Here is a 26,429-nt window from a genome sequence, read left to right as displayed (position 1 = left end):
AGATGCTGCTCCACCTGAGGGGCGCTATATAAACTCAAGTTGTTGTTTCTAAACATAGATAAAGGTGATGAGAGACGTGTTGGTGGCAGAGGGTAGGGTGGGAAGGTGCGGGAAGTAGTCTTCGATGTTGGTGATGTTTGGCACCGAATATGCCTTTAATTTTGAATCTCCGTTCAGCAGAGCCACGTTCAAGAACGCAACATAAAACGAGATGTCTCTGTGGCTCAGCGAGGGCAGCTTAGCCACCCCAGTGTCTGTGCTGTGAATCGTGATGTTCTGCCTCGGGTATTCTTGTGCTTTCGGATTGAAGACGCAGAGCCTCCTCAGCCCAAAGATGATGATGTACTCCGTCACAACGGCCCTGGTGCTGCACAGGGACAGCCTGAGATCTAAGACGAAGGAGTTATTGAGCAGGACACCCACCGAGCTGATATCAGACACCCACACGGCCAGTTGGGTGCTGTAGCTGAGGGCTGGGCTGGCTCGTTCGAGCTCCTTGGAGGAGATGGTGGAGCAGCAGCACAGAATGTTGGCCAAGGCCACGTTGCATTCGGGGATGCTGCTGGAACAGCTGCAGTTGCGGAAGCTGCGCTCGTTCTGAAAGATAAGCGTGAGGTTGCTGCCTTTCACTAGGGAGATACAGCAGATGCAGCAGCCCAGAGCAGAGAAGACCAGCTTGATTGAGGAGATGCCCATTTTGTGTCTACAGCATACCATCGCCCCTCTTCCTCTTCCCCCCCCACACTCTCCCCCCCACCCACCCTTCCTCACGTTCACAAGCACGGGGACTCTCCAAACTCCAGCAGAAACAGCTCCCGTCACTCCTTCCTCAGGGCCTCTGTGTACCTAGCAGTAAGTAGGAACCCAGTTGTTAGTCGATTGGCGGATCACTTTCCAAGAGTAACAATCCCTCTCTCCCACAACCCAAAAGAATTGTAGTCACTTGATATCTCAAAGCGCTTCACAGAATATACTATAAAGTGAATTGACTGTATATTTTGTGGGCAAAACGCAGCAGCCAATTGTGCACAGCAGCGTCCCACAAACAGCCGTGGATTGAGTGACCACATTTGTTTTCATATATATATACTTTCTGATCCTGTTTTGATTCAAAGGCATAAAACAGGTGCAGAAAAACTCTGTGAAGCTGTTTGAGACGTTATTTAAGTTATAGGTGCTGTATTAAACACAAGGATTGTTATTATCATATTCCATCATGGGTTCCCGTTTAGGGTATGAAATTCCTCATGATCGCAAGGCTTAAAGACCATCATTTTGAACCATATGATCTTTGGAAAATCATAGAGTTGGTGGTAATTTGGAGGCCAATATTCTCAAGAACCAAAAAAGAATGTGGAAAACCATCCATTCAATTCAAGACGTTTCCATAATCTTAAATTGTATAGGCACACATCTTGCCCACAAAATATACAGTCAGTTCACTTTACAGCATACACTGTGAAGCACTTTGAGATGTCTCGACAATGTGATCAGTGGCTATATAAAATGCAAGTATTATTAGAGCAACAACATCAATGTTACATGACACAGCACCTTTCACATCACATCAAGTCTCTAAGTGCTTCACAGAGATGCTGGAAGTCTGAGCTGTGGATGGGCAGAAACAGGAATAAGGGAACGATGGCCCAGTTGGAAAGAAACCTCTTAAAGGCAATGGTCTCCAGTCCGAGAATATGATAAATGTCTCATATTTAAGCTCTCTGGGACACTACATTAATATAAATACAAGTTGTCTTTGTTGAATTTTGAGGCTCTGCAAGGCACATACCATGGCTGGTGCTTTGCGCTCCTCTGCCAGGTTTTGCCTTGGTTGAGATCCACTAATTCAGCGTAATAATAACAATATTAACAATAATAATAATAATCCTTGCATTTGACAAAGCAACTTATCACGTCTTTGAGACGTCTCAAAGCGCTTCACAGAATATACTGTAAAGTGAATTGATTGTATAAATTGTGGGTGAAACTCTGGTTGGCGTAGATTGGCAACCGAACCTTGGAATCTTTCTGAACAGCAAATTGCATTTATAGAGCGCCGTTCCCGCCAGATGGCGTCTCTGGGGGTCGGAATGGAGCCCTGAAGTGACATTTTTACATGGAATTTCAACAGTATTTGAACAAAAAAAACAACTTGTCCTTTTCTGGTACAAATGCCTCACATTAGAAAAGACCAATTTACTGCATTTTTGTAGAAACTTCAAAAGCCTTCAAATAGTGGACCCCAACCCCAACCCACCCCCAACCCCCGCCCCCAACCCCCGCCCCAGCCCCCCCCGCCCCCAGCCCCCAACCCCCCCCCCCACCACCCCCCCCCCCCACCCCCAACCCCAACCCACCCCAACCCAACCCACCCCCAACCCAAACCACCCCAACCCCAAACCACCCCCAACCCAAACCACCCCCAACCCCAAACCACCCCCAACCCCAAACCACCCCCAACCCCAAACCACCCCCAACCCCAAACCACCCCCAACCCCAAACCACCCCCAACCCCAAACCACCCCCAACCCCAAACATAAGAACATAAGAATTAGGAGCAAGAGTAGGCCATTCGGCCCTTCGTGCCTGCTCCGCCATTCAATAAGATCATGGCTGATCTTATCACCTAACTCTGATTACCTGCCCTATCCCCATATCCCCTAATCCCTCTATTTTTCAAGAATCTATCAGTCTCAGCCTTGAAAATGTTCAAGGACTGAGCATCTACAGCCTTCTGGGGCAGTGAATTCCATAAGTTTACTACCCTCTGAGTGAAGAAATGTTTCCTCAACTCTGTTCTAAAAGGCTGACCCTTAATTTTAAGACTGTGACCCCTGGTTATAGATTCTCCTCCCGGGGAAACAGACCCTCAGTGTCTACTTTATCAGCCCTTTAAGAATCTTATAAGTTTCAATAAGATCTCCCCTAATTCTTCTGTACTCTAGAGAATACAGCCCCAGTTTATTCAGCCTCTCCTCATAGGTCAGTCCCCTCATCCCAGGAACTAACCGAGTGAATCTACGCTGCACCCCCTCCAGGGCAAGTATGTCCTTTTTTAAATAAGGACCAAAACTGCACACAATACTCTCGGTGCGGTCTCACCAAAGCCCTATACAGTTGCAGCAAGACTTCCCTACTCTTATATTCTAAACCTTTCGAAATGAACGCTAACGTTCGCCTTCTTAGTTGCTGCTGCACCTGCAAACTAACTTTTTGGGACTGGTGTACAAGGACACCCAAATCCCTTTGAATACTAACACTATCTAACTTCTCCCCTTCCAGAAAATAATCTGTTCTTTTATTCTTGCTACCAAGGTGAATAATTTCACACTTGCTAACATTGAATTCCATCTGCCACCTACTTGCCCACTCCCCGAGCCTATCTATATCTTGTTGCAATCTTTTTGCATCATCCTGAGAGCTCACTCTGCTACCTAGTTTAGTATCATCCGCGAATTTAGACACATTACATTCAATGTCCTCGTCCAGATCATTGATGTAAATGGTAAATAGCTGAGGCCCAAGCACTGATCCTTGTGGCACTCCACTAGTTACATCCTGCCAATTCGAGAATGATCCGTTTATCACTACTCTCTGCTTTCTACCCGATAGCCACTCTTCTATCCATGTTAATATTTTCCCATTAATCCCGTGGGCCTTGATCTTGAGTAACAGCCTTTTGTGTGGCACCTTGTCAAATGCCTTCCTAAAATCCAAATATACCACATCTACTGGTTCCCCCTTATCCAACCTGCTGGATACATCCTCAAAAAATTCTAAAAGGTTAGTCAAGCATGACTTCCCTTTTGTAAAGCCATGTTGACTCTGCCTAATCTTTTTATGGTCTTCCAGGTATCCCATAACTACGTCTTTTATTAAGGACTCAAGAATTTTCCCTACAACTGACGTCAAACTAACTGGTCTATAGTTTTCCCTATTTTCTCTCCCACCCTTCTTAAATAGTGGAGTTACGTTTGCAATCTTCCAATCAATGGGAACTTTTCCAGTATCCACAGACTTTTGGAAGATTATAGACATGCCATCCACTATCTCAGTAGCCACCTCCTTTAAAACTCTCGGATGCAGGCCATCCGGTCCAGGGGATTTATCGGTTTTAAGACCCGACAATTTACCTAGAACCATCTCTTTACTAATGTTAATCTCCCTAAGTTGCTCGCTAACATTGTCTTCTTGGTCCTCTATTTTTGGTATGTTTCCAGTGTCTTCTACGGTGAAGACTGTAGAAAAATACTTGTTTAATGACTCTGCCATGTCTTTGTCCCCTATTATAATTCCTCCGGTCTCTGCCTGTAATGGACCCACATTCACCCTCGCTAGCCTTTTCCTCTTTATATATTTGTAAAAACTCTTGGAGTCTGTTTTTATGTTCTTTGCTAGTTTGCCCTCGTAATCTATTTTCTCCCTCTTGATCAATTTTTTGGTCCTCCTCTGTTGTTCCCTAAAGTTCTCCCAATCCTCGGGTTTACTACTCATCTTCGCTGTTTTATAGGCTTTTTCTTTTGATTTGATACTTTCCCTAACTGCTCTAGTTAGCCATGGCTGCACCACCTTTCCCATGGCATTCTTATTCCTCAAAGGAATATGTGCTCGTTGGGAATTTTGCACTATCTCCTTGAATGTCTGCCATTGCTGGTCTACCGTCAAATCTTTAAGTTTAGTCTCCCAGTTTATTCTGGCTAAATCCTCTCTCATACCAGCAAAGTTGGCTCGATTTAAATTGAAGACTTTTGCTTCAGACTTAACTACTTCCCTCTCTAACTTAACGCTAAATTCCATCATATTATGATCGCTTTGCCCTAGAGGAGCCTTAAGTTCCAGTTTGCTGATCAGCCCTGTTTCATTACACAAAACAAGGTCTAATATGGCTTGTTCCCTGGTCGGCTCCTCAGCATATTGATCTAGAAAATTATCTCTAATACATTCTATAAACTCCTCTTCTATGTTACCTTTCCCAATTTGGTTGTCCCAGTCTATGTGCAGGTTAAAATCACCCACAATTAGTGTCTTTCCTTTGCTACATGCTCCACTAATCTCTTGATTTATACCTTGAGCGATACTTTGACCACTGTTTGGGGGTCTATAAACTACTCCCACTATAGTTTTCTGCCCCTTGAAGTTACGTATCTCTACCCATACTGACTCTACATCTTGCTTTTCAGATTTAAAATCTTTCCTCTCTACTGTTTTTATCCCATCCTTTATTAGCAGGGCCACTCCCCCTCCTCGTTTACCACATCGCCTATCTTTCCTATATACCACGTAGCCGGGAATATTCAGTTCCCATCCCTGATCACCCTGTAACCATGTCTCGGTGATGGCTACTAGATCATACCGGTTTGTCTCTATTTGTGCAACTAATTCATCTATCTTGTTACGAATGCTTCGTGCATTCAGATATAGCGCCTTAATTCTGACTTCCGGCTATTAACCCTATTCACCAGCACTCTATCACTGTACTTCCTTTCCCGGCTTGACACACTTTGCTCTTCTCCCTTGTTAATCTGCTCTCTTGCTTTTGTTGATCTCAAGTTTAACTGTGGTGGACTATACTTTACTATGTTTTTACCTCCCCCCCCCCTTAGTAGTTTAAAGCCCTTTCTACCTCCCTATTTATTCGCGTAGCCAGGACATTTGTCCCAGCCCTATTTAGGTGGAGCCCATTCCTTTGGAAAAGCTCCCATCTTCCCCAATACTCGTGCCAGTGGCCCATGAATTGGAATTCCTGCTCTCCGCACCACTCTTTTAGCCAGGCATTCAGATCTATGATCTTCTTTTGCCTGTACCAATTAGCTCCTGGCTCAGGTAACAGTCCCGATATCATCACTTTGGAAGTTCTATTCCTTAGTTTAATTCCCAATTCCCGGAACTCGCTCCTTAACTCGTCCCTACTGGTCCTACCAATGTCATTGGTCCCTAAATGTGCCATTACAATTGGATCCTCTCCCTCATGCCTCAAATTTATCTCCAGCCCGGCAGTGGCAGTGATTAAATTAACTGTCAGGAAGACAACAGAGTCTTCTTGTCTCCCTGCTACAGCTACAGAAAACTGTATCAGTCCTCCCGACTGTCTCATCCCCAATAAGAATTACATTTTTAACCTCCTGCACAGGAGTGTTGGGGTCAGTTTGCCCGTCTTCCTCACAGATTTCCTCATCCACACAGGTTGCCAATATTTCATACCTGTCAGACAAGGCTAAAGTCTGGGATTCTTCAGCCCCTCTCTTTCGGGAACGCTTGCCTGCCCGCCTGACTGACTGTCACCCAGTCATGTCCGTCGCTGCTATATTCTTCTGCCTTGGGACTCAGGGGAGTGTCCGGCTCCAGGATAAAGCTGTCCAGGAAGTTTTCTCCATCCCTAATGCTGTGCAGCGTCTCCACCTGAGACTCCAGCTCAGCTACTCTCAGCTGGAGCTCTCTGATTTCCAGACACTTGCAGCAGACAAAGTCACCCGGACTTAAGGCGCCCTCCATTGACTCCCACATGTGACAGACCTCACAGTTTACCTGCCACACCATCTTCACAAACTTTATATAGATACAAAGATATATAGCCTGCCCCCACTTCCCCCTCTGCACTAATTCCCACTCTCACCTAATTCCCACTCTCACCTAATTCCCTCACACTCTGACCTCACTCCAGACATAACTCACTCGAGTGAGGCTCTCGCAGCTATCTCCTATTTATACTTTCTGGGTGCAACCCATTTCTGATTTGCTCAGCAGTGATTTGGAATTAACACCTAAACAAGTGATTAATCAATAAGTTAATTTAATCAATAAGTTATTTGCTATTGGTTCGGCTTAATTGGCTACAGCTGCTCCCTGTAAAGTTACCCCACAAGACCAATGTACCAATGGTATCAGCAATTTTAAATAACACAAGACTTAAAACAACCACAACAACTACTACAACCATCCTCAACCCACCCCCACCCCAAACCAAAACCACCCCCAAACCACCCCCAAACTTACCCCCAAACCCAAACTTACCCCCAAACCCAAACTTACCCCCAAACCCAAACTAACCCCAAAACCTCCAACCCCAAGCCACCCCCAACCCCAAGCCACCCCCAACCTCAAATCACTCCAAACCCCCAACCCCAAACCACCCCCAACCCCCCAACCCCAAACCCACACCCAACCCCCACATCCCAACCTCAAACCACCCCCCAATCCTCAAACACACACCCAACCTCAACCCCAACCACCCCCAAACCCCAACCCCAAGCTCCCAACCCCCCCAACCCACAAACCCCAAAGCCCAAACCACCCCCAACCCAACCCCCAAACCAACCCCAACCCCCAAAACAACCCCAACCCCCAAACCAACCCTAACCCTCCAACCCCAAACCTCAACCCCAAACCACCCCCAACCTGAACCCCAAACCACCCCTAACCCCAACCCCAAACCACCCCCAAATCCCAACCCCAACTGCAAACCCTGACCTCAACCCCTGACCTCAACCCACCCCAACCCTCAATTCCAACCTCAACCCACTCCTAACCCGCAACCCAACCCCAACCTCAACCCACCCCCACTCCCCGAACCCCAACCCCATCCCCAAACCACCCCCAATCCCAAAACCGGAACCCCGAAACCCGACCCCTAAACCCCAACCCCCAAATTCCAACCCCAAATCCCCAAACCCCAACCCACCCCCAATCCCCAACCCCACCCCATCCCCAGCCCCAACCCCTAAGTTAATTTTGAAATTTGATATGAAAGAAACACATGGTAACTTAATGAGGTCTTGCAAATGGAAGTAGGTTGTATTTCGAGGGCAGTGCAGGGAGGTGGGGGGTTGGAGTGCAGCACTTGAAAACAAACGCGAAGAAGAAAAGGATTCCGACTTACGTTAAACAGACGAAACGTTCGACTTCTGGTCAGTTGTCACCCGCCTGTTCAGATAAAACAACAGAACAGCTTTGTTAAGGGATCAGACCCGAAGGATAATTCTCCACAGTTCCATCTGTTTCTCGCTCTTTAATCACTGCTTTTTCATTGCAACCTGCTGGTAACTGGCTTAAGTGTCCACTGTATAACGGGTCAAGATGGTTCCAATTACTTTGTATGTTGGTTTCTGTCCTAATCTAGAATTTTCTCTGACCTTGAAATTACTGCAAAAAAACATTTTTTTTATATGTACATGGAGCACAGGTGTGAGCTAAACCAATAGATCTATCTGCCTTCATTTCTTTTTATTTGGGGAAAAAAACAGATTTCTGGCACTGTCTATGATGCATAGAGATTTTGGAAGCAATGCTCATTTCATCAATGGGCGCTTTGAGCAACTCCAGCTGTTGATCTCAGTTCTATGGCTCCTGGATTCCTGGCAACCACATGGCCAGGACTCCAGGGGAAGAGAGGAAATCAGAAGCATGAGCACATGAACTGAAAATGACCCGCGCCTCTGAAAGATGTGACTTCTCTTCAAAATGGGAGTCAATGTGGATAAACAATTTTAACAGGTGGGGGGAGGGCACGTTTGGGGAATACTGTACAATCATTTTATGGTTTTGTTTATTGTGTGTCAGCCTGCCTCAGTTGGTAGCACTCTCGCCTCTGAGTCAGAACAGAAGGTTGTAAGTTCAAACTCCAGATCGGGATTTGGAATTCATTTTCACAGCAAAATACCATACAAAATGACATTTGTAAAGCGCCTGTCATGTAGGGAGGACATCCCAAGGCGCTGAACAGTCAGGGATTAGGACCCGATCAGGGGGGTGGGAGGAGTGCAGAGAGGGTAGGAGGGCGACCAAAAGCACCCGTCGAAGAGGTGGGTCTTGAGACGGGTCTTGAAGGAGGCAAGGGAGGGAGCAAGGCATAGGGACTCTGGGAAGGAGTTCCAGAGGGTGGGGGCAGAGAGGCCGATGGTGGGGTGGGGGGCAGGCTAGGTGGGGGAGATGGAGGAGGCCAGAGCCTGCTGAGTAGAGGGAGCAGACAGATTGATAAAGGGTTAGCAGGTCGGAGAAGTAGAAGGGGGCAAGGCCAGGGAGGGCCTTGAACTCAATCCTCTGAGGGATGGGAAGCCAGTGGAGCCGAACGAGGGTGGGGGTAATGAGGATTCAAACATATAGTCTAAGCTGATGCTCCAATGGAGTGCCTTGGGAGGTGCTGTCCTTCGGATGAGATGTTAAACTGAGGCCTTATCCACCTGTTCAGGTGGATGCTAAAGATTCCATAGAATTCCTCAAAAGGGGAAAGGTGTCTCTCTCTCTCTCTCTGTCCCAGTGTACTGGTCAAACAAATTCTCAGAATAAAACTGATCACTCACTCCATGGCTGTTTGTGGGGCATTACTGTGTGCAAATTGGCTGCCCACTTTACAGTATATCCTGTGAAGAGCTTTGGGGTATGCCAAAATGTAAGAATTATTATTATTATTATTTTTATTCTGTTAAAAAAAACCCTACAACAAATTTAGAAACATAAAGCATTTTTTCCACTCATCCTTCCCAGGATAGCCATTGCGTGGCCAAAATATCCTCATAGTTTTAAGATTGAGACCACCACCTTAAAATTTAATTCCAGTCTTAATTTGGACACCGAATTTCTGTAGTTCGTTCTTTCCTGTCAGCGAATTCAGACTGAATTCAAGATCGCTTTCCAAAATTATAATAATAATCCTTGTATTTCAAAAAGCACCTTATCACATCTTTGAGATGTTGCAAAGCGCTTTATGGAATATACTGTAAGTGAATTGATTGTATATTTTGTGGGTGAAACGCGGCAGCCAATTGACCACAGCAGCGTCCCACAAACAGTCGTTGATTGAGTGACCACATTTTTTTTAAATTTAAAGGAATTATTACCCCCGGAAAAGTGATCTGCCAATCGACTAACAACCAGGTTCCTACTTACCGCTGGGTAAGCAGAGGCGCATGGAGTAAGGAAACTTGCCTAAGAGGTCCTCTCGCTTGCGAGGTGAGTGCTCAACCAGTATGCTACAGGATACAACATTCAAATTCCATTTAAAAACCTGCCTCTCTCTGATCGCACTTTCATCACCTCCTTCTCTATCCCTATCTACTTTAGGCTCCGACCTCGTAAAGTGCTCTGAGATATTCTCCTCCCTACGTGCAAGTTAGCATTGAGTTGGAGAGCCACAATGTGAGTTGGGACTTGAATCCACAAACCTTCTGACTTAGAGGCAGGACTGCTATCAACTGAATGAGTTTCTTCTAAGAATTTACACAAATTTAGAAGAATTTAGACTTCAAAGATAAGACTGAATTCAAGAATTTGACAAATTCTGCACGCTTTGAAATGCTAAGGAAATAGAGCCAGTCAGAATCTCTACCACCTACAGAGAGCTGAAACAACTTCCATTAGAAACCATAACAAGCCCACGAGGATGAAAGTGAGTTGAGTAAAACAGAAACAAAGATCAAGCGTTTCATCCTACAAAATACATAGTTTGCCTCGTAAGCGAGAGGACCTGGGTTCGATTCCCAGCAGAGCGAAACCTTGGGCAAACAACTCCTTTGTTTACCTCACTGTAAGTAGCAACCCGGTTGTTAATCGATTGGCGGATCGCTTTCCGGGGGTTAATCCCTTCAATAATTAATAAATACGTTNAAAAAATATTATTTAAAAAAAATTTTAGGTCATTCAATCCATGACTGTTTGTGGGACACTGCTGTGCGCAGTTGGCTGCCACGTTACACCCACAAACAATTCATTTTGCAGTATTTTCTGAGAAGCGCTTTGAGGCGTCTCAAAGCTGTGGTGAGGCACTATATCAAATACAACAATTATTATTATTTATAAGGTTATCTGAGTGATACAGCGTTGCATTGCTATTTCTCCAGTTCACGAAATGGGGCTGAAAGCACAGAAGGTCACATGGAGGTTTTACAAATGGAACAGCAATTATCCAGTTTGACGGAGGGCACCTCCCCAGTGCTTTGTGGAACACAGTGAAAAATCTGATTTTGTTATTCACCGGCTGCTTTTTTTTTCCTCTTGGAGGCTGTTAAGCACTTTTACAACAAACAGAAAAAACAATAGATGTGTTGTTTTATAAACAATAAATAATTTCTAAAAAAAACCAATTACTGACTTGAAAGTGTTCCCACAGCTGTAAGCAATTGCGAATTAATGAGTATCTATTTATGTGCTGAGACTTAACAGTTAATACATTCAAGACTGGGATTTGTCTCAGGTTAGTGCCATGAAGCAATCAGGATGCTATAACACACTTCATAAATATCCTCTGTTCTTTTGTGGAATCCTGTAGCTCAGCGGTTAGAGTGCTCGCCTCGCAAGCAAGAGGACCCGGGTTCGATTCTCGGTCGGAGCCAAACCTTCGGCAAGTCTCCTTACTGCACACACACGTCTCTGTTTACCAGCAGTAAGTAGGAACCCAGTTGTTAGTTGATTGGTGGATCATTTTTCCGGATAATAATCCCTTCAAAAAATTAATAAAATGAATCATTTATTCACTCAATTCACCACTGTGTGTGGGACGCTGCTGTGTGCAATTGGCTGCCGCATTTTGCCTGCAAAATGTACAGTCAATTCACTTTACAGTGTATCCTGTGAAGCGCTTTGAGACGTCTCAAAGACGTGATGAAACACTATATCAAATGCAAGAATTATTATTATAACATCATTGTTATTAAAAGATGTGATTTACGATTTGCAAAGCTGGTGATGAACTGTCTCAGCCCTATAATGATCTGGCGGGATCTCCAGGCACACAGCTCTGTTTGCTTGGGCTCAAACCAGAACTCACTGCTCTGTTTTCCTTCAATTAATGGAGTTCTGTTTTGCTGGGTCTGCTTCATTATCGCCATGGTGATCCTCGCGCCACAAGCTCCTGACTGTCGGACAGCGCACTTTCCTCCGCGCTCGGGCTGAGATGAGCGGCCACTTAATCATTTATAAAATGATCCCAGTGTTGCGATTCCATTAATGTTTAAACTTGCTCCAGTCTCTTAACTTCACCTCAAACTAACAGTCGGTTCACTTTACAGTATATCCTGTGAAACGCTTTGAGCTGTCTCGAAGGCCTGATAAGGCACTACATCAAATGCAAGGGTTATTATCTTACCTTTATTATTATTAATAATATGAATAATAATCGTTCCGTTTGGTACGGCGCCTTTCGTGTCGGAAGGACGTCTTAAAGCGCTTCACAGGATTTACTGGAGAGTGGAGGGGTTGAGTTTTTGCACACGAACCCGGCAGCTAATTTGCAGACAGCAACATCCCACAAAAGGTCACAAAGTGAATCTCGGATTTTATTTGGGGAAGGTTGTGGGTTGGGTTATTGGCCAGAACACTGGGAGAAACTCCCTTCTCCAAGACCAACTGTCTCATGATATTCCCACAGAATTGTGGAAAATTCTTCATATTTCCTGATTTCTTGTTGCAGCTGTTGTCTGTTGCTGAACGTTCCCAAGGTCTCTCAGCAATGCTCTTTAAGAGCTTTGAGACTCAGAGCGTGCACAACTGTGGCAAATTCTAAAATCCAGGCTTCAAACTTAATTGGAAAAAATCATTTTGGTAAAGAAATGACGAAAAGATTGCCATCGGAGTAAATAACAGACTCCATAACCTGTGGCAACCCCCACTTCTATTTCTTCATCATCTTCTTCATAGCACTTAGTGTTGGAAATGTGTAGAAGATGATCTAGTAAAATGCTGCAACAACAACAACGACGACTTGCATTTACACTGCGCCCTTCACATGGTGCAGCTTCTCGGAGCACTTAATGGTGGAGGAGCCGGAGGGAGGAAGGAGGTGACCGTAAACACGGTCGAAGAAGAAGTACTTCAGTCCTGATCTAAATGATGGGAAGGAGGAGGCAAGATGGAGGGACTGGTGGGGAGAGAGAGTTCCAAAGCTTCGGGGCGCAGTGGCTAAAAGCACAGCCGCCGATGGCGGAGTGGAGGGGACGAGTGGACAAATAGGAGGCCAGAGCCAGCCAAGCGGAGGCAGCGGGTAGTGTGGGAGTGGGGGGGAAAGCAGGTCAGAAATGTAGGGAGATGCCAGGGCTTGAAGGGATTTGTAGACGAGTGAGAATGATCTTGAAATCGATCCGTTCTGTGATAGGGAGCCGGTGGAGCTTATCTTAGAGGAGATAATACTCGATTTTAATTTTTTTTAGGTATGTATCAGATGTGGGGGAAATGTCATGTTACTTTGAGGCAGTGAATGCCTGTGAAGGGGGTTGAACACAGTGTGATTTGCCAACACCGCGTTGGAGCCAGATAACTAAATACCAGAACTATCAATAACAAGTACAGGTCTCATTCAAACCCATCCAGAGCCCTCGCAGTGAGGTTCAGCTCATCCTGTGGAGTAGCTTAATTAAAAAGCCCTGATCCAAAGCATATTCAATGTGGTCTGTGTGTTTCCCTCTGTGTGTGAGAGAATGTGGAGAGACCACGGTTGTCAGTCTCTAGACACTCTTGCGTAACGGAGATTGAATTAATTAGCTCCTGTGGGGGTTGGAGAGAACGTGTGGTGACAACAGATAATTCTTTTGGTGCTTCGCTGACAGTTGACACAATATCAATGACACTGAAATCCAATCTGTACAATGTTCATAGTGATATTGAGTGCCTGGACAATATCCATAGTTATATACAGCCATTACCACATAGCGTATTGGTTAGAGCACTTGCCTCACAAGCAAAAGGACCCGGGTTCAATTCCCAGGCAGGTCAAAACCTTAGGCAAGTTTCCTTACTCCACACCCACCCTCTGCTTGGCAGTAAGTAGGAACCGGGTTGTTAGTCGATTGGTAGAACGCTTTCCAGGAGTACTAATCCCTTTGTGGGACGCTGCTGTGTGCAATTGGCTGCCACGTTTCACACACTAAATACACAGTGAATTCACTTTACTTCACTTTATTCTGTGAAGCGCTTTGAGACGTCTCAACGACATGATAAGGCCTTATATCAAAAGCAAGGATTATTATTATTATTGTTGCAGGAACAAGTTGAATAAGCAATTTATCTGAAGGCTGGGAGGAGAGCCTTTCTCATTTCACATACGATTTTCTAACATCCACCTCATCAAGCAGACATCCCGCAGGTTCACATCTGAGTCGTTGTATATACCTCCAACAGTGCAGCCCTCCCTCCACACTGTATCAGCCATGGGTTCAGAGTCCCGACATGGGGCACCAACCTTCTTGCTCCCTGAGAGGTGAGAGTGCCACCAAAGAACCAGATTTCTGCAATGAGAAATCACTGAGGTAATTAATACCAACCACAAACTCGGAGCCAACATCAACACTGAACCCACTGTCTCCCGAGTGGTTTAACCTTTATGAGCTAAATGTCAAAACGTCTCTTTCAACTTTCACAAAAAAAAGAGTTGCTTAAAGACACAGCATCTTGCTTGCTCCAGTTTACGCAGAGCGGAGGGTAAGGCACGGAGCTGACAAGTTGAAAAGCCGTTTGAGTGCATCACAGGATCTATATGTAGTAACTCTACAGAGACATGTTGTGATTAGCTGAATGTCAAACCACCTGAGGTTTTTAGAAGGTGTGGAGACCTGTAGCTCAGTGGTTAGAGCACTCGCCTCGCAAGCGAAAGACCTGGGTTCAATTCCCGGACAGAGCAAAACATTGGGCAACTTTCCTTACTCCACACGCCTCTGTTTACCCCGCAGTAAGCAGGAACCCAGTTGTTAGTCGATTGGCGGATTGCTTTTTGGGGGATAATAATCCCTTAAAAAAAATAATAATTTGGTCACTTCAATCCACGTCTGTTTGTGTGCAATTGGCTGCCGTGTTTCACTCACAAAATATACAGTCAATTCACTTTATAGTGTAATTTTGAAGCACTTTGAGACGTCTTAAAGACGTGATAGGATGCTGTACCAAAACAAGGATTATTATTATTAAGGCAATAATAGTTTTTGAAGATGATTATATTTTTGCCCTAAAATATAAACTGTAATTTAATCGGGTGCTTGGTTTGCATCCGGAGTGGCTGATTTGTTAGTGAACTGACTGAAAACACACACAAGCTACATATATGGATGGGCATCAGTTAGCTGAATGTTATCCAAAACAACTTGACAGTAGGCAGCACCTGATGCATTTTATAAGGCGTGGAGTCTTGTGGCGGATTCGTTAGAGCCCTAGCCTCATAAGCAAGAGGACCCAGGTTCGATTCCCGGGCAGAGAGAAACAAGACTTTGAGACATTAAACTGAGGTCCTGTCTACCTGATCAGGTGGACATTAAAGATACCATTGCACTATTTAAAAGAGAGGGGAGTTTCTCCGAGTTTCCTGAACAACACATCCCTGGATAAAATTGGACATCCATGGCTGTTTCTGGGCCGTTCCTCTGCAAAAAAAAACTGTTTGTGGGACACTGCGGTGAACAATTGGCTGCCGCTTTTCACCCACAAAATATACGGTCACCTCACTTCACAGAGTATCCTGTAAAGCCCTTTGAAGCGTCTCAATGATATGATCAGGAGCAATATCGACACAATTCCTCTGGGCAGAAAGGGCTCCAGTTCACCTCCCTCTGAGATCCCATTGCTCAAGCCAAATTTCAACTTCCGCCACCCTTCATGGCAGTTAGCACTTCAAGTGGGACATTAATAATAATCCTTGCCTTGTCATGTCATTGAGACATCTCAAAACTTTATTCTCCCAGCAAGGACAGACCAATTTATTTGTGATAAGGAAACTCCGTTCAGCATCTTGTTGAGAACTTTCTGACACATAAAATCATCAAGTAATTGCTGTTTTAATGAGTAATTTCCCACAGTTAATTTCTTGCGTTGAAGAAAATAGCTTATGGTTTTTTTGACGTTTGTTGATAAGGCCCAAAGGAAGGTTTCCAGCAATAAAAACCTAAGGATTTGCTGGTGAAAGAAGACCAAGGTCCATCTAGTTTGTCTTCCACCATCCTGGCAGTCACTTGACATGTTGTGTTCCAAACTATATACTGTATCCCCAGATACTATTTCCTCACAGAAATCTATCTAATTTGTTCTTGTAAGAATCGACACTTTCTGCCTCCACCATCTCCTTCCGGAGCCTGGTTACTTCTCGCTCACTTGCAGATTTGTTCTGAATTTGAATCATTTCAATATAATGGAGAAACTTATTCAAGTCACACACAGCATAAGAAGGAAATCATTGGATCCAGAAGAAACAACAACAATAATAATTTGGTCCCTCAATCCACAACTGTTTGTGGGACGCTGCTGTGCGCAATTGGCTGCTGCGTTTCACCCCCAAAATTCAATTCACTTTACGGTATATTCTGTGAAGCGCTTTGAGGCATCTCGAAGACGTGATAAGGTGCCATATCAAATGCAAGAAATATTATTTTATTTATTATTTTGCTTACCTTTGTCCCCTGATGTTTCCTCCCAGTCGGCGTTAGTCGGTGCAAAGCAATTTCCTGAAATGGATTGATATATAAGTATAAAAGGCTCTGTATCAAAGGCAAGGACTGTTGTTGTAAAAGCATTGCAGAGTCCAGTGGCAATTACCTCGCAGTGCTGTGCGCCTATCTCACATACCTTGCTCTATCTCGCATGCCTCGCACGCTGACAGTCAGCGAAATGTGTCTTTGGGATCTTAGACTCGCTGTGTTCAGTGATTCCTAGAAGTCGTCACCCCCATTCTGTTGCCCAGGCAACGGCTTTGAGACGAACGGCAGCTCAAGGTCCGAGATTTAATTATTAACACAGCGGGGTAATAAACACCCTGCAGTTATTCAACCGCTTTAAACTCCCCCAAGTTAACATTCCCACAAGTTGTTTTAAAACTGCAAACTTTTAATTCCAAAACTTCTTATTCCCTCAACCTCTCTTTTTAATAATAATAATAATAACCCTTGCATTTGATATAGTGGCTTATCACGTCTTCGAGACGTCTCAAAGCTCTTCACAGAATATACTGTAAAGTGAATTGACTGTATAGCCAATTGCGCACAGCAGCGTCCACAAACAGTCGTGGATTGAAGTGACTAAATTATTATTATTTTGAAACATTTTAATTTTTGAACGATTATTACATTTCGTCCTGCCAGGCAATCGAACCCAGATGTTCTCACTTGTGTGTCGAGCGCTCTACACTACAGAACTCCACACCCGGGTATTTTTACAGAACTCATAATACTGATCAGTCATTGAACTTAGTCCTGTAACTGGAAAGCACTGCATCGCAAAGGTGAATAGCAATGAATTTTACAGTGTTGCCTAATTAGTTCAGGCAACATTTCATTATACCCTTCGGTTTCACTGCAGTGTTATCAGATTTTCATTGCATCTAATTACAAGGTGTAGCTCAGTAGTTGGAGCACTTGACTCGCAATTGTGAGGACCTGGGTTCGATTCCCGGGCACGGCAAAACATTGGGCAAATTTCCTTACTCCAGCAGTGAGTAGGAACCCGGTTGCTAGTTGATTGGCAGATCGCTTTTTTGGGGGTAATAATCCTTTCAAAAAATAATAATAATAATTTGGTCACTCAATCCACGACTGTTTGTTGGACACTACGTTTCGCCCACAATATAACAATAATCCTTGCATTTGATACTGCCCTCATCATGTCTTCAAGGCATCCCAAAGCTATACTACACTGTAAAGTGGATTGACTGTATATTTTGTGGGTGAAACGTGGCAGTCACTCTCACTGGGGTGGCGTCATGTCAAAAATATGCTGGAACTGGGCAGTAACCAACCGCTGGGCGGAGATCCTGAAAATCACTGCCAGCAGCCAACGCTTGAAGCCGCTCACTCGCTCGCTCTCTTCACAGGAATCTTCCAGCCTCTCCATTTGGTCATTTAATATCAATTCCATTTCACGTGGCACCTTGTCACACCACACACAGAGAGAGAGAGAGATGAGAAAGAGAGAGAGATGAGAGCAAGAGCCTCGCACATTGAGTGCAGACACTGTTATGTAAAGCTGTTACTCAGCAGCTGATGTGCATCACCAACAGTAAAGTGAGACAAACGACCCAACGTAACCTATTTTTCTGGGATGGAAGAAATATTGGCCAAGATCCGAAATCCCACCTAGTTCCTGCCCGTCTGACTGTTTTCTCTGAAAATTTAAGACGGCGCATAGAATTCTTAAATCCACCATTAATTCAGGAGTTACGTGAAGCCTGAATTGAAGCATTTTCCATGATTTTGACTGATCTTAAGAGCCCCCATCACCCCAGCCCTCGCCAGGCTCCACTGGATCCCCATCACACAAATTTAACTCCGTACCCCATCACCCCAGCCCTCGCCAGGCTCCACTGGATCCCTATCACAGAACGGATCGATTTCAAGATCCTCTCACTCGTCTTCAAATCCCTTCAGGCCCTGGCACCTCCCTTCCTCTTCGACCTGCTTTCTCCCCACTTCACTACCCGCTGCCTCCGCTTGGCTGGCTCCGGCCTCCTGTTTGTCCCTCGTCCCCTCCACTCCACCGTCGGCGGCCATGTTTTCAGCCACTACGCCCCGAATCTTTGTAACTCTCTCCCACCACGACCCCCAACCCCTCTACCTTGCCTCCTCCTTCCCCTCTTTTAGATCAGGGCTGGAGACCTTCCTCCTCGATCGTGTTCACAGTCACCTCCCCCCCACCCCCCCACGCTTGGTGTCAGATTCCGCCACTGTTAAATGCTCCCGAACGCTGTCCTCATGTGAAGGACGCTGTATAAATGCAAGTTCTTGTTGCTGACTTGCCTCTTTCAGCTCACTTTTGGTCATCTTGTTCCACTTTCTCCTCCCCCCCCACCCTCTTCAACTCCCCCCCCACCCCCACCATCATCCCCATCAGCTGAAGAGCCCAGCCAGCTGTGTAAAGTGCCTTGAGACATCCTTGCGAAAGACGTTATATAAATGTAAATTATGTTGTATCTTTGACCTTAAGACAATTAGTTTGGAGGCTAGAAAACACTGCCGATGCTGGAAATCTGTATCAGATACAGAAGTCGCTGGGATCACTCAGCAGGTCAGGCAGCATCTATGGAGAAAGGAAAGTGAGTCAAAATTTCGACCCGAAATATTGACTCACTTTCCTTTCTCCATAGATGCTGCCTGACCTGCTGAGTGTTCCCAGCGACTTTTGCTTTCTTTCAGTCTTAAGGGCTGGGTAGAAGTTCAGGCCCAGGAGAACTCCCAACTCTTCATGCAACACAAAGTGTCCGTCAATGGGATCTTTCACATTCGCCCGAAACAGCCTAAGGAACCTGGATTTAACATTTCATCCAAAGGGCCGCACATTAAACACTGCGCTGCTCCCTCTAGCATCGCCCTGTTTGCCCTCGAGATGATGAGCTCATTCATGTCCTTGTGGGCTTCAACACGTAAGGACTTTTGACTCCGAGGTGAGATTGCTACTCAATCGAACCCAAACTGAAACACATTGGTGCTGCACAGCTTTATACTGAAAACCAGGAAAGCGGGGTGGGTGGGGGGGAGGGAGGGAGGGAGGGGAAAAGAAAGAAATCAAAGACTAAAGAACAGTTCGAACACAACCCCACTTTTTTATGCTGGTTTGCTCGTTTTCAAGATCCTCCCATTCATCTTCAAATCCCTTTCATGCCCTGGCACCTCCCTACCTCTCTGACCTGCTTACCCACACCCCCACTCACCCCCCCACACACAACCCACTACGGTTGTCTCCGTTCGACTAGCACTGGTCTCCTGTTTGTGTCTCGTGTCTTTTAGCCATTACGCCCCGAAACTCTGGAACACTCTTCCTCCATCCCTCCGCCTTGCCCCCTCCTTCCCCCATGCCTGAAGAACGTCCCTTCCACCAGCTCAGCATCGGGCTGTAGGTCGTTGCCCTGCATGAGGGGCGCTATAGAAATGCAAGTTGTGGTTGGTGTTCTTTGCAGGAGCACTGCTTAACAAACTTATTGCGTGTTAAGTTCCTCAGTTTAATTCACTCCGGGCTCTGGGTGGAGAGTTCAGCTCACAAATCTAAGGTTGACACTCCAGTGCAGTATTAGAGCAGTGCTGTTGCCTGAGTTGTGTGACCGCTGATGGCGGAGTGGAGGGGACGAGTGTGATGGGGGGGACAGAGTTTAGTGTGTGTAATGGGGATCCAGTGGAGCCTGGCGAGGGCTGGGGTGATGGGGGCTCTTAAGATCAGTCAAAATCATGGAAAATGCTTCAATTCAGGCTTCACGTAACTCCTGAATTAATGGTGGATTTAAGAATTCTATGCGCCGTCTTAAATTTTCAGAGAAAACAGTCAGACGGGCAGGAACTAGGTGGGATTTCGGATCTTGGCCAATATTTCTTCCATCCCAGAAAAATAGGTTACGTTGAGTCGTTTGTCTCACTTTACTGTTGGTGATGCACATCAGCTGCTGAGTAACAGCTTTACATAACAGTGTCTGCACTCAATGTGCGAGGCTCTTGCTCTCATTGCTCTCTCTTTCTCATCTCTCTCTCTCTCTGTGTGTGGTGTGACAAGGTGCCACGTGAAATGGAATTGATATTAAATGACCAAATGGAGAGGCTGGAAGATTCCTGTGAAGAGAGCGAGCGAGTGAGCGGCTTCAAGCGTTGGCTGCTGGCAGTGATTTTCAGGATCTCCGCCCAGCGGTTGGTTACTGCCCAGTTCCAGCATATTTTTGACATGACGCCGCCCCAGTGAGAGTGGGAGGTGAACACAGACACCTGGCCCCAGACAGGCTTTGAAGAGCGGAAATGCTCAGAGCAAACTTAAACTGCTAAAACCTGGTAAAATAATAATCCTTATGTTTGATATAGTGCCTTATCACGCCGCTGAGTCATAATAAGTAATAATCACGTGTCTGCCCACATACAGACAAGTGCCGCGGCTGCTCTGTAACCTCCACTTTAACCAGTTATAGATATGGTAGTTACTATTTTTTGTTAGTGGTCGACTGTCCTCCCATTTAGCTGCTTACCACCTTCAGTTAGTTAGTGACTGTGCATTTTCTGTTAGTCATTGACTGTCCTGATTTCTAGTTAGTTAGTTAGTTAGTTAGTTAGTTAGTTAGTTGGTTGGTTGGTTGGTTGGTTGGTTGGTTAGTTAGTTAATAATAATAATTCTTGCATTTGATGTAACGCTTTATTACATCTTCGAGACGTCTCAAAACCCTTCACAGAATATACTGGAATTTGTAGTGACTGTGTATTTTGTGGGCTAAATGCTGAAGCCAATTGCACACAACAGTGTCCCACAAACAGCCAAATTTCTATTATTATAAATAGTTATTGACTTTGCCTTTTATAGTTAGTTAGTCAGTGACTGTCTGGGTTTTCCAGTTACTATGTTTAGTAAGTAATTGACTGGCTGTATTTTTTGCACCGCTGAATCCTCTCTGCCTTAACGCCAACAATAATCCTCACAGTTAGAGAAATCCCGAATGTAAAAACTGGCTGCAGTGCAGTGCTTTTGTGGAGAGAATTTTCTGCTTGGTAATCGGAAAGATTCATCACTCCACTGTAATTCTACGTGGGTCAGTATTTCCATGCAACAAATATGAACCAGTCATACACCATAACCCACCTCTACAAATAAGAATAGCAAAGGTGCATTGCCTTCCTCATCAAATGTGCATAGGCCTTCACTCTACATGATTCCACACTGCACAGTAATAATGCCATATACATGACCAGCATTGCATAGAGTACCATATTGCACAGTAATAATAATCCTTGCAATTTGATTTAGCGCCTAATCATATCGTTGAGATGTTTCAAAGCGCTTCACACAATATACTGTAAAGTGAGTTGACTGACTGTATATTTTGTGGGCCAAACACATCAGCCAATTGCGCACAGCAGTGTCCTACAAACAGTCGTGGATTGAATTACCCTTTTTTTAAAGGAATTGTTATCCCCAGAAAGTGATCCGCCAATCGACTAACAACCGGGTTCCTACTCACAACAACAACAACAACAAAAATTACATTTATAGAGCGCCTTTCACGTCGGGAGGACGTCCCAAAGTGCTGAACAGTCAGGTGTCGGGGCCCGAGCATGGGGGAGGGGTGGTGTACGGGTGAGGGAAGGTAGAGAGGTGGGAGAGAGACCAAAGCACGGTCGAAGAGAAGGGTCTTGAGACCGGCCTTGAAGGAGGCGAGGGAGGAGCGAGGCGAAGGGATCCAGTTACTATGTTTAGTGGGATGGAGATCCAGAGTGTGGAGGCAGAGAGGCTGAAAGCCCGGCCACCGATGGTAGGGTGGGTCGGGCGGGAGACATGGAGCAGGCTGGAACCCGCTGAATGGAGGGAGTGGGCAGGTTGGTAGGGAGTCAGCAGGTCAGAGAGGTAGGAGGGGGCGAGGCCATGGATGGCCTTAAAGGTGACGACAATTTTGATCCTCTGGGGGATGGGGAGCCAGTGGAGTCGGGCGAGGGCGGGAGTGATGGGGTGCGGAGCCCTTGTGCGTGAGAGTACACGAGCTGCAGAGTTTTGGATGATCTGCAGTTTGTGAAGGGAAGAGTTGGGAAGGCCGATGAGGAGGGAGTTCCCGTAATCAAGCCTTGAGGTGACGATTGGGTGGGTGAGGGTTTGGGCAGCCTGAGTGGTGAGGCAGTGGCGGAGTCTGGCAATGTTGCGGTGGTGGTGGTAGGCAGTGCCGGTCATGGCGCGGATGTGGGGGAGAAAGGACAGTTCAGGGTCAAACAAGAAACCCAGGTTCCTGACTGGTTTAGTGAGATTAAGTGTGCAGCCATGGAGGCTGATGCTGCCAGCGCCCGAGGTGTGGAGGTGGCGCGAGCCACTGCTAGTTAAACAGAGACATTGGGAGTAAGGAAACTTGCTGAAGGTTTTGCCCTGCCCGGGAATCGAACCCGGGTCTTCTCTCTTGTGAGGAGAGGGCTCTACCCAATACGCTACAGGACTCACATGTACAGGTGCCTAACTCAGCACTGTTATAATATAATATAATATAATATAATATAATATAATATAATATAATATAATATAATATAATATAATATAATACATTATATTATTTGCATAATGTCAGGTGTCATTAGTATCAACCTGACTGAGTTAGTAACACTTTCACCTCAGGAACCAGAAAGTTATGGACTCAGGCCCCATGTCAAGACTTTGAGTCCATTGTCCTATAGCTCAGTGGTTAGAGCACTCACCTCGCAAGCGAGAGAATCTGGGTTCAATTCCGGGCAGTGCGAACCGTTGGTCAAGTGTCCTTACGCCTCTGTTAACCTAACAGTAAGTAGGAACCTGGTTGTGAATCGATTGGTGGATCGCTTTTCCTGGGGTAATAAACCCTTCAAAAAAGAATTAATGATTTGGTCACTCATTCCACGACTGTTTGTGGGATGCTGCCGTGTTTCACCCATAAATATATAGTCAATTCACTTCACAGTATATCCTGTGAAGCATTTTGAGATGTCGCAAAGACCTGATAAGAAGCTATATCAAATGCAAAGATTGTTATTATTATTGTCTAAGGTGACTCCCCAGTGAATGCTGCACTGCTGTCCTTCAGCTCAGATGTTAAAACCAAGATCCAGGTGGATGCTGAAGATCTTGTGACAATATTTAAAAAGAGAAGGGAGTTTCTCCTGGTGGCCAGGCAAACCAGGTAAAAAATCACCTTCACCTAATACCTGTTTGTGGGACATTATTTTGTGCAGATTGGTTACTGTAGTCACAGCTCACAGTAAAATCCTATGGAACACTTTGAGCTATTTTGGCAACGTGATAAAGTGCTATCTCAAATATAAGGCTTATTGTTACTGTTACTGTAAAGTGGGGAGGCGGTGTGTGGGGAGGGGGAGTGTGAGGAGGGGGTGTGTGGGGAGGGGGTGTGTGAGGAGGGGGGTGTGGGGAGGGGGAGTGGGAGTGTGAGGAGGGGGTGTGTGGGGAGGGGGAGTGTGAGGAGGGGGAGTGTGGGGAGGGGGAGTGTGAGGAGGGGGTGTGCGGGGAAGGGGTGTGAGGAGGGGTGGTGTGAGGAGGGGGGTAGTGGGGAGGGGGGGTGTGAGTAGGGGTGGTGTGAGGAGGGGGTGTGTAAGGAGGGGGCTGTGAGGAGGGGGAACTGTGAGGAGGGGGGCTGTGAGGAGGGGGGGCTGTGAGGAGGGGGGCTGTGAGGAGGGGGGGAGTGGGGCAGAGGGGTGGAATTACCATTGTACAATAATCACCAAAGGGTAAGGAAATACAATAGTAATAATAATAATATTTCCAATTGTGGAGTTTATAATTAATTTTAAAATAAATTGCACCGAGTGTTATAATAATAATCTTTGCATTTGATGCATTTCCGTGTCATGTCTGAGACGACCCAAAGCGCTTCACAGAATATTCTGTAATGTGGTGCATTGCTCAGTGGTTACAGCGCGCCTCGCAAGCGAGAGGACCCGGGTTTGATTCCCGGGCAGGCAAAACCTTGGGCAAGTTTCCTTACTCCACACACACACACACCTCTAATTACCAGCAGTAAATAGGAACCCAGTTGTTCATCGATTATTACCGACCGGGAATGATAATCCCTTCAAACAGACAAATGGCTGCCGCGTTTCGTCCACAAAATATACAGTCGATTCACAGTGTATTTACAGTGTGTTCTGTGAAGCGCTTTGTGACATCTTGAAGACGCGATAAGGTGCTGTACCAAATGCAAGGATTATTATTATTATCATGCTGCTTGTTGGATTTAATGCAACACCTTCAAAAACAATGTAGATCAGAAGATTACAGACTCAACCTTTACACGAACACGACTTGCAATGGTAACAGAGCAAAATGTCACTGTATTGCGGTGTGAGAGTGTTTAACAGGTAACTCACCTGGTTAGAACAGTCTGGTCCTTGTGTCTTTTGAAAGCGCTCCGGGATGCTACCCTGTGTGAAGGGCTCTATATAAATGCAAGTTGTTGTTCTTGTTGTAAAACGGCTGTACACTTCAGGCTTTTGGTAAGACACTGAAAATGCTCCATTGTTTTTAAAGCCGACTGCTGCCCGTCACAGGCTCCTGACTCTGAGCGCACGGATGTTCTATTTGTACAAACGGGCTTCCCTCCCGCTCGTGCCTTCAGCCTCGAGTGGAGTCCTGAGTGACCAGTGAGCACTTCACTGAAGAGTTAGTTAGAACCTGCCTCGGTTTACCTCAGCCGGCAGCTATTCAAGCACCAAACCAAACCGAGCTGCTGCAGGCGTGACAGACAAACAGACCGTCGCGTTTCAGGCGAGAGACCACTGGCTGATAATTTTTTTTCCAACGAGAACACTTGCGTGTCGTGCACCTGCCCCACGCGGAGTGCAGGCTGCTCTAAGCTGTCTCTCGCTGGGCTCCACACACCACTCGACAAGCGAAGAGGCAAGGCATTCCACGCTAACGTCCACTCAGTCCGCAAGTGACCGATTGCTCAGGGCTGCGTGAGACCCATTCCGACAACACCCTTGAGGTTAACAAACAAGGAGAGCAAAGTCTGGCTCGGTGACGGGGTGCGACAGACCTGACTTGTCCAGACTACATGCAGCAATGCACAGTCACAGCTGGCAGACAGCTTTGCCACCGTAACACAGCAGCCAAGGCCTCTCTCATCTCTAGCACAGTGCGGGGTGGCCACGATCTACATTATCACCATACAATTTGCCACCAGCTATCTACCTGTTGTCCAATGTATCCAGTAGCAAAGGAGATTCCCCCCCCACCCCATCCCCACCACCACCCGTTGCCGTCCCCAACCCCCCCCCCACCCCCCACCCACCCACTCCTCCTCCGGTGCTGCTTTTACTTAATTTTTCCACTGAACTTAGCAAACTGAAGCCGGCTGGGAAAAAAATGTAAAAACAGGAAGTTAAGTCATGCTGAAACATATATTCCACGGTGGGCCCTTCGTGAGAAACTGACAGCTCCAGACTGAACTGTAGCTGTGGTGTGATGTGTGTTATGCTGCACGGATCTGGCACATACATGAAGGATTTCGGCACAGCGTCAGATAATAAATCTTCAGGATAAACTTGTCGAGCTCCTGCCCAACTTGACACGTGAGCTCCAGGCTTCTTAAAGGGGAAAGAGCAGACAACTGGCTGCTGCGTTTCACCCACAAAATATAACGTCACCGTGTTTTACAGTAAACTCTGTGACGTCTCGAAGACGTGATCTCAAATGCAAAGCTTATTATTGTTATTACCACAGATTCGTAGAATCTTACAGCACAGAAGGGAACCATTCAGCTCATCGTGCCTGTGTGTGCCGGCTCTTCGAAAGAGCTACCAACTAGTCCCACTCCCCCGCTCTTACCCCAGCTAGCCCCACTCCCCCGCTCTTACCCCAACTAGCCCCACTCCCCCGCTCTTACCCCAACTAGCCCCACTCCCCCGCTCTTACCCCAACTAGCCCCACTCCCCCGCTCTTACCCCAACTAGCCCCACTCCCCTGCTTTTACCCCAACTAGCCCCACTCCCCTGCTTTTACCCCAACTAGCCCCACTCCCCCGCTCTTACCCCAACTAGCCCCACTCC

At 46.1% G+C, this 26,429-nt stretch overlaps 1 protein-coding gene across 9 annotated transcripts; it reads right to left on the bottom strand.

The window, feature by feature from the left end:
- LOC103186766 (uncharacterized protein C21orf62) lies at positions 1-25,626 on the bottom strand. 9 transcript variants are annotated; one of them, XM_042334670.1, is made up of 4 exons: positions 24,750-25,626; positions 16,356-16,409; positions 7,877-7,920; positions 1-846 (listed from the first exon to the last, which is right to left on the bottom strand). In XM_042334670.1, exon 4 carries the CDS (start codon positions 715-717, stop codon positions 49-51), a length of 669 nt encoding a protein of 222 aa, XP_042190604.1. In that variant the 5' UTR covers positions 718-846; positions 7,877-7,920; positions 16,356-16,409; positions 24,750-25,626; the 3' UTR covers positions 1-48. The 9 variants fall into 9 exon arrangements, with proteins under 9 accessions (XP_042190604.1, XP_042190605.1, XP_042190603.1 ...); XM_042334671.1 differs by lacking the exon at positions 24,750-25,626 and adding an exon at positions 16,501-16,626; XM_042334669.1 differs by lacking the exon at positions 24,750-25,626 and adding an exon at positions 16,531-16,626.
- Positions 25,627-26,429: the final 803 nt, after the last annotated feature.

The sequence above is a fragment of the Callorhinchus milii genome, unplaced genomic scaffold, assembly GCF_018977255.1.
Source record: "Callorhinchus milii isolate IMCB2004 unplaced genomic scaffold, IMCB_Cmil_1.0 Scaffold4, whole genome shotgun sequence".
NCBI lineage: Eukaryota > Metazoa > Chordata > Chondrichthyes > Chimaeriformes > Callorhinchidae > Callorhinchus > Callorhinchus milii.
Note: the sequence above shows the minus strand (reverse complement) of the source record. Positions and strands in the feature narration are given on the sequence as shown.

Coding starts and splice junctions, on each gene's coding strand:
- LOC103186766 (XM_042334670.1), bottom strand. CDS start 717: ATGGTATGCTGTAGACACAAAATGGGCATCTCCTCAATCAAGCTGGTC.